We start from the raw sequence: 11,381 nt of genomic DNA, 5'->3' as shown, positions 1-11,381 counted from the left end.
AATGCTGCTTCTGCAGCAAAAGACAGAAATGATCCTCATTGGAGAATAGATCAAGATATTATACCAGGAATTACTAAAATGTTCAGTATGTATTTATTATCTAGCTAGCCAACTATGTAGATACAATGCCATCTTTTCAATGAAACACCTATTTGTTTTAATTAAACAAATTTACATATATCCCACCTCCCAAAAAATTGATGAAGGATCCTCACCAGTAGCAAGAGAGGTCCACTGATGCCATGTTGAGTATTCAGGACCTACACCTAAGTCTTCAGTAATCTTAACTTTGTTTAATACCATAGATTTTAAAAAATCCAGCAGCAGTTAATCAAGGAATTGTGATGGACAGCAAAAAGATAATGGGGGAGGAACACCAACTTCAAGAAGCTGGAAATGAATCGGTGACTACACAACCAGAGTCATGGAAGATCCATTATGAGAAGTCATGGCTCCACCAAAATTGCTCTTCATTGTTACACTGTGACAAGCAGGCCCAGAAAACTGGGCAGCTCTTCTCTGGACTTCTAGCCATGAATGTAGTGTTTCTTGGCAGTGCATTCATATGTAGTATGATTTTCAACAAAGTAGCCATTACCATGAGAGAAGTCTCGATTTTCCTATGCATCCTCAAGATCCTATCCTTGAGCTGGATAACATATTATGTATTGTTCACTAGAAGGAAACCATCTGCCATCTTGTATCAGGATGCCCATGCAGGGGCTATTTGGATTAGAGGTAAATATTGCGGGCCTATATTTTTTTCATAATACCGTATCTGATTAATTGTAAACATTCAGGCAATCTTTGAAGGCTACCCTTTATGGCCTCCAAACACTACCAGAAAGGTATCTGATGACACAGAAGCATGGTGTACATCACTTTTTGTATAGATACTGCAGACTCTGGAAAAACTGAAAAATTAATTTGCTTTATTTGATCTACTTCACTTTCTAAATATGCTGCACTCTCTGTGCATGTAATAAATATTGATAAATATAACTAGTTCTTTGTTAACAAAACCTTTGGGGGGCGTCTTTTATGTCTATATAGGGTCTTTAATATTGTTCGGAGCATGCAGCGTTGCCTTGCCTAGTTTCCTGATTGGGTATGACCTTGTCCATATTCAGAGCAAATCGCAAATGGAAATCTTGTTCCCATCCATAGAAATACTCTTCATCTGCATTCAGGTAATAGACCACCTTTACTATAGATTCTTAAATAGTATGTATAGAAAGGACAGCCATTGGGGAAAAGGCATCTACTCCAAACAGCAAACTAACTCAGAGATTAACTGAGCCTAATAGCTACTATGTGTATAGAGCATATGCTAGCATTGCCAGTAACTAGCTTCCCATGAGATTGCAATGCTTTCATTTATGCTTCCAGAACATATTTTCAAAGAAGGAAATGGGCAGCCCCTCAGGCATTGCTTCCTTAGTCCTTTTGCTTCCTGCTACTCTAAGAAAGATGCTCAATAGACATGGAGAGGAGGAGAAGTTAGGATAAGTTGGAGATAAAGGGTATAAAGCATATTTCTTAATAGTCAGAGTAACCAGTACAACTCTTGAGTACCCATATGTGTTGTAGCTCTGGCCTCAAAAGCTCTTTGGAGAACAAACGGAGAACAGGAGAAGTATCTTATTGCTTCAGCCATGGTTGTAGCAGACTGAGAAATAACTTTTCATCTCTGCAATGTTTTTTCTTGACCAAGCATGTAAGACACTGAACCCTTTCCCTTACAAACCACTGTATAAGTTGTTGCATAGATGTGTTTCCATGTTTTACACCCAAGTTTACTCTCTGCATTGCTTTTAGACCTACTTTATATGGTGTCATGCGAAAGACTGTATCCAGGTTCAGCACAACCTCACCAGGTAGGAAAATGGAAACAGCAAACAATACACTGCTTTTGAGCAGATGGAAGCAATGCCCCGTTATGTTATTTTTTGCAGCAACTAATAAAAATATATTTTATCTGTATTCATACAAATTTTCTGAAGAAGAATATATATATTGCAAAACCAGTTTCCAATGTTCAGTTCTGTTATCGTCTTCAGGATGCTTCTATTCTATCCTGACAATTTACCTTAAATGAATGAAAGGACTAAATAAATGTAACATAGATATAAAATTGATTAAAAATCTCAAAATTACATAAGAGAAAATTACAGGTGAAACAGAAATCCAGATAGAGCAAAAAATGATTCTTTGTGTTACTATAGATTTCCATTGCTTTGCATCATTTTTGATGTGGGGCTGTTGCTAATTTTCTGTCCTTTATCAAGATTACTGGGGCCGGGGAGTTTACAAGGTAACACATAATTCTTATACCTATTGGAACTGAAAGTGTCATTCTAACTTTTTAATGAAATCTGACATCTGAAAGTGTCATTCTAACTTTTTAATGAAATCTGACATAAGCCAAATATGTGTAGATCTGTGTTTTTCAAACTTGGAAACTTTTAAAGATGTACAGACTTCACTTCCCAGAATTCAACAGCCAACATGGGAATTCTGGGAGCTGAAGTCCACATATCTTAAACTAGTCAAGTTTGAAAAACACTGCTTTTGATTTTCTTCTTTTGCCGTTCATACTCGTACCTCAGTAGAACACATGAATTAAAACAGAAAAGAGATGTCTTTTTAGCTTGAGCACTGCCCTTCAAAATTTCTTCCATAACACAGTTTTAAATCTTTATATTCTTTCCAATGCAGCAAAATGTTGGAAAGAAATTATGTAAAGGGATCCAGGGACTCTGCCATCAGAATCTGAAAACTGAATTGTTTGGAGCCAATTTTTCCACGAGGGAGAAGTGGCAAAAATAGAACTGAATATGAATCAGATCAGGCCAGGGACTAAGGAGAATAAAATCCAGGGAAGAAAAATCCCCCCTCACTATCTGCGCCATTCTAAGACCCCTTCTCTCTGCCTTGTGACCCAGAGTGGAACTGCTCTTGAGGGATGACAAAAAATTCCATAAACCTGGCACAGACAAACACATAAACCCACACTGATTCTTCTTATCAAGATTACCTGCAGTTCTCAGGTGTGACTCCGTATTAAAAGGCCAATTTTTAGAATGGGATGGTATTTTTTTTAAGGTAAAACTGTATTTTCATTCTAACTCAGTTCCTTAATTCTTATATTGCTGTCATTTGGAAGTCTCCAATTCAATTACTGATGTGCTGATTTTCACACCGCACAAAGTGTTCTGGAAAAAGAGAATGTTCTTTAAAACAGTGCAACATGACTTGTTTCATAAAGATCAATGGCGAAGATTATTTAAAGAATGTGTTTTCCTTTTTTGACAGGTGTGGGCTAATGCTGACCTTGGCCACTAATCTCCTGCTATGGTTTTTAGCAGTGACCAATGATACAGTTCACAGACAAATTGAATCAGAATTTAACCAGTCTCTGCAAAAAGATGAAGGCAAGAGTCATTTTCTGTTTTAAATTAACTCCAATGAATTTGACATTTTCTTCCCATAAGTATCCTAGAGCAAAGAATTCCATCCCACATATTTCAATAACTGTCTTTATGTTTTAAGTCACAATATGGGTTGGTTTTCTCATAAGAGGCTCTTTCTATGGTTGATAAATCCTGGTGTTTTCCTTAGTGATGCATCAAGTTTAAGCAGGCTAACCTTTTTGTGGCTAATTATGTGCGTGTGAGAGAGTGGAGGGAGGGGGGGAGAGAGAGCCCAAATCAGGAAGATGAAGAATTGAGATAGAAGTTCCACCTCTTTTGAACATGAATGCATAATAAATCCAGCCATTAGTATGTAGAAAAAATAATAATCTAAAGCTTCCTGATACTGATTCAAATTGGTAGCACGATAAATCAATGGATTACCTGGTATATGCTGGACCTTCATGTTCAGCATTTCACTACTCAACAGAGAAGACAACATTCACTTGTTGGTTGAAACAAAATTCATAATCATTGCCAAGGATATATTCTTCTGTCTTCTATGGTAGTAGCACCAATGTCTGAGAAAATTTCTTGTTCAGCCTAGATGTTAACATATTAAACCTTCAGTATAATCCTTCATTTTCCCTATTTGCCCAGGTAATATGACGTATTCCTGCAAGGACTCAAACGCGACCATCTGCAAAATCTTCCAAAAAGGATATATTTTGTTATACCCCTTCAACACAGAATATTGTTTGATCTGTTGCGCCATGCTCTATGTCATGTGGAAGAATGTGGGCCGGCGCATAACTCAGAACCACACCTCTGGAACCCAGCCTAGATTCAAACTCCATGGCATCATTTGGGGACCTTTGCTTGGTATCGCTGCAATAATTATAGGTATTTGCATTTTCATGATCTATCAAATTCAAGTTACCAGTTCTTTCCCTAGTCGTATGTCATTCATACTTTATTATTCCTACTACATTTGTTTATTGCCTGTAATGACTGTGGGGGCTTTGGTTGGAACTGTTATCCATGCCTTAGAAGAAAGAGAGATGGATACTCTGAAAAATCCAACCAGAAGCCTTGATGTCATCTTGCTCATGGGAACAGCCTTAGGCCAAATTGCCATCTCATATTTTTCCATTGTAGCCATTGTGGCCAGCCATCCAATAAGCATGTTGAACAGTATCATTTTAGCCTATTCAATAAGCCTCATCATTCAATACATTTCCCAGAATATCTTCATCATTGAGGGGCTTCACAGGCAACCACTACTGATGAGTGAGGACTCTCAACTTGCTGCACATTCCACCCAAGGGCCTCCCTCCACCCAAATTCTGCCTAATGAAGATAGGGTTCTGTCTCATCTCTGTGAAGAGCCTGCCCCATCCCCTGCCAATCAGGAGACAAGCAAAAGTGAAAGAGAGAAATGTGAAGGCAGCTCCCCAAACATGGATAACCTAGAGACAAGACAGGAAAATCAGAGTGTTTCGTGGACTTACATCAAGGCCTACAGGCATCTGAACTGGAAAAGAAGAGCTCTGAAGGAGATCTCCAGCTTCCTGATCATGTGCAATATCATTGTAAGTACTAATATAAATAACATAATAATTGAAAGTATAGCCTGCTGTATACAAGGTACTAGAGATGTCCTACTAAGTATCTTCCAAGTGTTTTGAATTACTATTCTATTGAAATCTCTTGACCAAAGGCATTGTGACCAAGTTTGGTTAAAAAATTTAATCCAAAATATTTGGAGAACTCCAACTTTCTAATCCTGTCACATTTTCAAGTGCTATTGTCAACAAAGGACAAATGACTAGACACTAATATAAAGTGTGGGATCAGCATCCACCAAAAAATCAAATGACGATTTTTTTTAAAAATTGAGATAAAAATAACCTAGCACAGAAAGACTGCGAAAGACTTCTGGCATTATCAGTTTAAATTATGCAGGATTTCTAACTTTCTCTCCATAATGGATTTTCTGAGGCAACAAAAATGACTAAAGACACAGAACAAAAGTATGAGGAACAGGAAAATTGCTAAGGGAAATGCCTGAATCATGGATTAGACATGGAAATTGCAGAGTGAAAGCAAATGAATAAAAACTTGTTCAGATTTTGTGTAGTACAAAAACCAAGGTTGTGAAGATTTTCACTCATTGGAAATGGGGAAACAAGAAAATATTACCAAAAATTAAGATAAAATTACCATGGTGTTTTTATAGTAAATGCACATACCTACACCCCACCAATCAGAGTACCTGATCCTGCTCTACTTTTGTATCTCCTTTCCAGCTGTGGATTATGCCATCATTTGGAGCACATCCAGAGTTTGAGAATGGAATAGAGAAGTCATTTTATGGCTACTCCACCTGGTTTGCCATTGTCAACTTTGGGCTTCCATTGGGTGTGTTCTACAGAATGCATTCTGTTGGAGATCTTCTGGAGGTGTATCGCTCTGCCTGAAGCAAATCTAAGTTTTCTCATATTGCTGTTTTTATTCTGCTAGAAATGCAATGACGAAAAGTGCATTTTACGACCAGTAATAAAATGAGTAAAATTATGAAAATTTCACATTAGAGAAATTTGTGATATCATCTTGAATAATATTTTAATCAGAAAGAATAATCTGATCTTTTCAGTAAGTAGTCCATTAACCACTGAAAGGTCATTTCTCCATAATAGCTCTTAATAGGATTGACTTGTTCTGTACACATTACTTAGAAAACCTAATTACAGTGATGCTGAACAATTATTAACCTTAAGAATATATGACTAATGTCAAGTTTGAACGAGAGGTAAACTAGGTTTAGCATGGCAATCCCTTGGGTGAAACGGAAACTTTGTATGACTGCATCAATCCTTGGATGTGGCTGAATCATTGAGAAGAGTCTGAGAAATGGATCACTTTTAAGTGAAGGACATTTCTATCAATGCCTTTTGAAATGGCATGAAAACATCGCAGGGTGGCATCTATTTACATCTATAATCAAAACATAGAAGATTGTATCCGTCATGCATATGTGACAATACAAGGCCATTCAAGATATGTTTGTGACAATCAGTCTTATATTTTGCATCAATGGAGGAAATAAAGCACAAAAAGAGAAAATGTAATATTTAGAAAGACTGAAACATAATTTTGATATTAAGCAGATAATAAAATGTCTCAGAATGCTGATATACTTTGGAACAATTGAAATTTAATAATTTGATTTTTGATTAAATGATAAAAAGTGTGGAAAAGGACAAGGACCTCTTCTTATAAATCAACAAGCAACTTTGTTCAGGATACTACACTATGCCAGCAGACTCATCTACACTTGGATAATTGTACCCTGCATTGGACAGCCTTTCTCAGATGATCCCCACACACCATGATAAAATGATTGCTTCTTCCAAGGCTGCCTTGTTAGACCAGGATCATAAAAATTTTAAGTTAAGATAGATCAGACATAGTCCTGTTTTCATTATTTATCTTGCACACCAAATATCTAAATAATAAAAAACTGGAACAGGAATAAATATATTAAAGCAGAGTAAAATATCAAGTTCAGGATCTGATCAGAACTACTAATTATTGAAAAATGCAAAAACAGAACAGTGGGGAATTCTGAAAAGCTTCCAGTCTCTTAAAAATGATAAGTAGCTAAATTTCCTAAGTTTATTACGCATGCTCTAGTTGTTTTGCCCAGAGTTCAGGATACAAAAAAAAAAAGACTGCATTGAAGAACCGCCTGTAAGTTATTATACATATTTGATTATATAAGGAATTAAAACTGATCCAAGCTTTGTGATCAATCTACCTTTTAGTAATAACTAAACCGTTCTCTTTGATAAAGGGTAACAGGTGGAAGTGTAAACATTTCTTATTTTATTGCTCTCCTGCAAAATAAATCATTTAAGAATTACTGAGATAGAGTTGAGGGCTTGGCTTTCTCACAACTCTAACTTCAGAAAACCAAGTCAAAATAGGCTGCAAGAAGTTTATTCAGGTTCCATTCAGAAAACTTCTGCTCCAAAGAGGAACCTAGTCCAAACCCCAAAGAACAAACATTCTTAGCCATTGGAATGTTTCATTTTGACTAGTTTTATTCTGTTCTGTGTTAAAGTCACCAGAAGATATAAGAATTTAGTAAATTAGCCTTCTTAAAAATTGTCCCATTCTTCACAGGTTGAAACTCAAGGTCCTATCAAAGTAACTTACTGAAAGTTGGTGGTTTTTGAGGAAAAAGCAGGGAAAAGTTTAGAGCTCTGCAGTAAAGATTAGTGCAGTCTGGAGCAGATGCATGAACCACGGCCCTCAGACCAACTGGTTACCCAGAATCTAAATATATCTTTCGAATTCTGAAAAAAAAGAAGTCTGACATTCCTCAGTCACAACAGCTGGCAAATTAATGCTAATTTCCTTAAATTTCATGTTGCTTCGAAGGTATGTTTATTTTGTACATTTTAATTCTACAAAGTCATCTAAAATCTGAGGTACAGTCCACCTATCCCCTTCTCACCAGCAAATGTGCTAGTGTAAAATGTGCCACACCAATGTTCTTTCAGATACTGAACAGTAAAATATCGATCCAAGAGCTCCTCTGCAGCCATGCCTTTAATGGAAAGGTACATGTTGCAAAGAATGCCACAGCATCATAAATCAAACAGTAACACAAATAAGCTAATAAACCTCTTGTGATATAGATAAAGCCAGCTACAGCATTTAAGATAATTTTATCTCCATACGCAAAGTAAATAGTTTATAGTGCAATTTTGATTCTTCAGGGAACAAAGAGCAGAGATGCCATTCTAAAGAAAGAAAAAGTCAAGATAAATTCACAAAAAATCCCTACACATACAATAAAATGTCGGAGCATCACAGAAATGTGCATACATACATATATGAGAGTGTTTGTGTATATAGGTGAAAGACATGGATGAGTGTTTACTTACAAGAATCTTTACTCTGTAGTGAGATAGAAATATGGTGCAATTCATCAGAACCTTAATTGGGCAGGAAAATATAATCTTTCTATAGGCATGTAATAAGAATTAAATAGCAGGTTTTTGTTAATGAGGAGGACATGAAATGATAAATGTCAAAGGGAGAAATGTCAAAAAGGAATAACAATGATCTTCTTATTTATCCAGTCTAATCTCCAACTGAACCTACAATTTGCTCACTTTATTGTAATAAAAAAACCTGAAAAAAAAATTCTTGAGCAGAAAAAACGAACTGTATTTAGAATTAATTTTACAAGTTTAAGTTGCACTTTCCTATGCCACAAGGTGACAATATTTGTTTAACGTCAGGTATGAAAAAAGACAAGTTTTTATAAAAAGGGCTATGTCAAAACAGCCTCTCATATTTCAGATTTTCTGGCTAGGGCTCAAATAAAAACTGGCAAGGAGGAGATAACATACTTGCCATCCTTAGTATTGAGCAAAGCACACTTATATTAATATGATGCTATTGGATCCTGCAAAGCCATGCTGAAACTTTATAAGCAGGAGAATTTGTTTTACTTTAGATCAATTATAGTTTAATTAATCAACTTAGAATACAAGCCACACTATGTGACTTTTTAGAGAATAAAACTCCATTCCAGCAGTCTGACTGCTCGTTTCAATACATTAAAAAAAAAAAATCCCACACAATAATTTTTAAATCCCTGAAAATAGCATGTGCCCAAGCCGTTTCCTCATCTCTCAAGATGTCCAATAATATTTTTCCCAGAAACAATTCTTGCAATAAACAGCAATTTTAAAATGTGAAATATATTTAAGATACATATCCATACTTAAAAGGAGTTCCTACAAGGTTAGGAAAACAAACAAAAACGGAATTTGAATGTTCTGTAACAACATCAGGACAAAGAAATTAAGCACATTTTCATTGACAGGGGAGAGTGAACAAAACCAATTTGTTTCCCTGAAGTAACATAAATAAGTAGACTGTTGGGTCAACAGTCACTTCCTAAAGGAAACTCCTTTTTGTCCCTCATACGATACAATAAAACAGTTGGGGGGCCCTGGGAACAGAGGATTGGAAAAAGGGCTGAGAGCCTACATTCTTTGGAAAAGAACCACAAAGCTACTTCTTGCAGTTGAGCTTCCTTCACTGGTCCACTTTCTAATTCTTTACATTCACAGTCTTTCTACATAAAGGCTGAGTCTGACCAGGGAGGGAAAAGATGGTTTCTCTCGCTAGTCAGATTCAAAATTGCACCAAAAAGCATGGGGGAAGGTTTGATTAAACTCTTGTTTGGTTTTCAGTATGATTCTTAGCAATGACCATTCCTTCAACAACTTTCCATCACACCTTTTCTTGGGGGGGTGGGCAAAGTTAGGAAGGGCTACTGAATTTTAAAAGTGGAACGGAAATGGCTGTGATTGTCCTCTGGAACATGCACGAGGCAGTGAAATGAAGAAAGAGCTGTGATGAAACAAGCGCACAGCAAGATCCTTGTTTCCAGTGTTTCTACTCAACCGGAGGCAAGTTCCGTTCCTCAAACGCGCTGAATTTCAAACAGCTTTACATCCGTGTCATACCAGATAGGTGGATCCACATTCCTAAAGAGAAACAGATATTCATTCCCTTGTACATAACATAAACTTCAGGGTGGGACTAGGAAAACCAGTATGTTTCCAGCACTTTTCTACATGTGCAAACAAGCAAAATCAATAGACCCAGCAGTACAGAAAAGGAAGCTATTTTAACAGACAGCCATTTCTAATGACATTTTTAGGCTACATGAATTCTTCAAAATCATTTGTAATCTGTAAGTCTTAGCACTAATGTGGTCTTTAAAATGTATAATGTCCATGAAAGTAACCAGGCTTGAGTTCTAGTTCCGCCTTAGGCATAAAAGCCAGCTGGGTGACTATGGGTCAGTCATTCCCTCTCAACATAACCCACCTCACAGGGTGGTTGTTGTGGGGAAAATGGAAGGAAGTTTGTTGGGATATATTCACTTCTTTGAATTATTTGGATGTAAATATAAATATAAGACAAATGTCCTGGATCAGAAAAAGCCCACCTTAATCCAGCATTCTATTCTCACCCTCTCTTTCTTTCCAGGGCTATACAGATGGTTATGTAACCGTTCTTACAAGCCTTCTTCAAGTTTATCTCCATATTCCACCACAACAGGGGTTTCAAACTCATGTCATCACGTTGCTATCACATGACGTATCGTGACTTTCCCTCCCTTCACTAAAACGGGGTGGGCGTGGCCAGTGTGCCAGGCATCCGGGCTGCGGCCCACGAGTTTCACACCCCTACTCTACAACATGTAACTAATACTGTAAATATTATCCTCCCATTACCTGAATCTAATTTACACGGGAGTTGACGTTTAAGTTGGAAGAGAACAAAGATACCGTACATGATTTTATAACTAAGAAATCACATCTGATGGTATTCTAAAGTTCAATTTTGTTTTTCAATTTAAATTTTGTGCAGATTTCAGCAAATACTACAAAGGTAAATTAAATCAAAAACCAGATGGCAAAACAACCTAAGGTTCAGGTTGAAAGCCAGCTGAAATAAATTAAGAACAAGTTGCATATTAATTGAATAGCACACTTCTGCATTTCAATGAACATCCTCTAATTAAATTCCAGTATGGATTGAGACCTTAGCTCAGATGAGAGAGGAATTAACAAGCATATAATTTCTCTTTCAGTTTAAATGTAGCATTTAAATCTAATATTACAGGGCCTAGTGAAAAACGGTTACCCTTTTTTATTTTCACTATCTAATAGTAACTTTGAAACCTGCTTTTCATAGGTAGTTCTCAACTTGCAATCACTTCTTTAGTGACAGTTTGAAGCTACAACTGCACTGAAGAAAGTGACTTATGGCCATTTTTCACACTTACAACTGTTGCAGCATCCCCATGGTCACAAGATCAAAATTCAGCTGCTTGGCCACTAGCATGTATTTATGGCGGTTATAGTGTCT

At 36.6% G+C, this 11,381-nt stretch overlaps 2 protein-coding genes across 2 annotated transcripts in view; one reads left to right on the top strand and one right to left on the bottom strand.

Annotated features, from left to right (window-relative positions):
* Positions 1–312: 312 nt before the first annotated feature.
* OTOP3 (otopetrin 3) lies at positions 313–6,538 on the top strand. Its single transcript, XM_026701948.2, has 6 exons — positions 313–738; positions 1,054–1,190; positions 1,819–1,877; positions 3,316–3,434; positions 4,074–5,005; positions 5,723–6,538. The coding sequence occupies exons 1-6, from the start codon at positions 345–347 to the stop codon at positions 5,891–5,893; spliced, it is 1,812 nt and encodes a 603-aa protein (XP_026557733.1). The 5' UTR covers positions 313–344; the 3' UTR covers positions 5,894–6,538.
* A 72-nt stretch (positions 6,539–6,610) lies between these two features.
* HID1 (HID1 domain containing) overlaps positions 6,611–11,381 on the bottom strand; it is a 51,640-nt gene continuing 46,869 nt past the window's right edge. Inside the window, exon 19 of the mRNA XM_026701947.2 lies at positions 6,611–9,988. Coding sequence (XP_026557732.2) covers positions 9,925–9,988 — 64 coding nt within the window. The 3' untranslated portion in view covers positions 6,611–9,924. The remainder of the gene's footprint in view (positions 9,989–11,381) is intronic.

This window comes from Pseudonaja textilis, chromosome 2 (assembly GCF_049901715.1).
Source record: "Pseudonaja textilis isolate UNSWEBS1 chromosome 2, rPseTex1.2, whole genome shotgun sequence".
Taxonomy (NCBI): Eukaryota; Metazoa; Chordata; class Lepidosauria; order Squamata; family Elapidae; genus Pseudonaja; species Pseudonaja textilis.
Note: the sequence above shows the minus strand (reverse complement) of the source record. Positions and strands in the feature narration are given on the sequence as shown.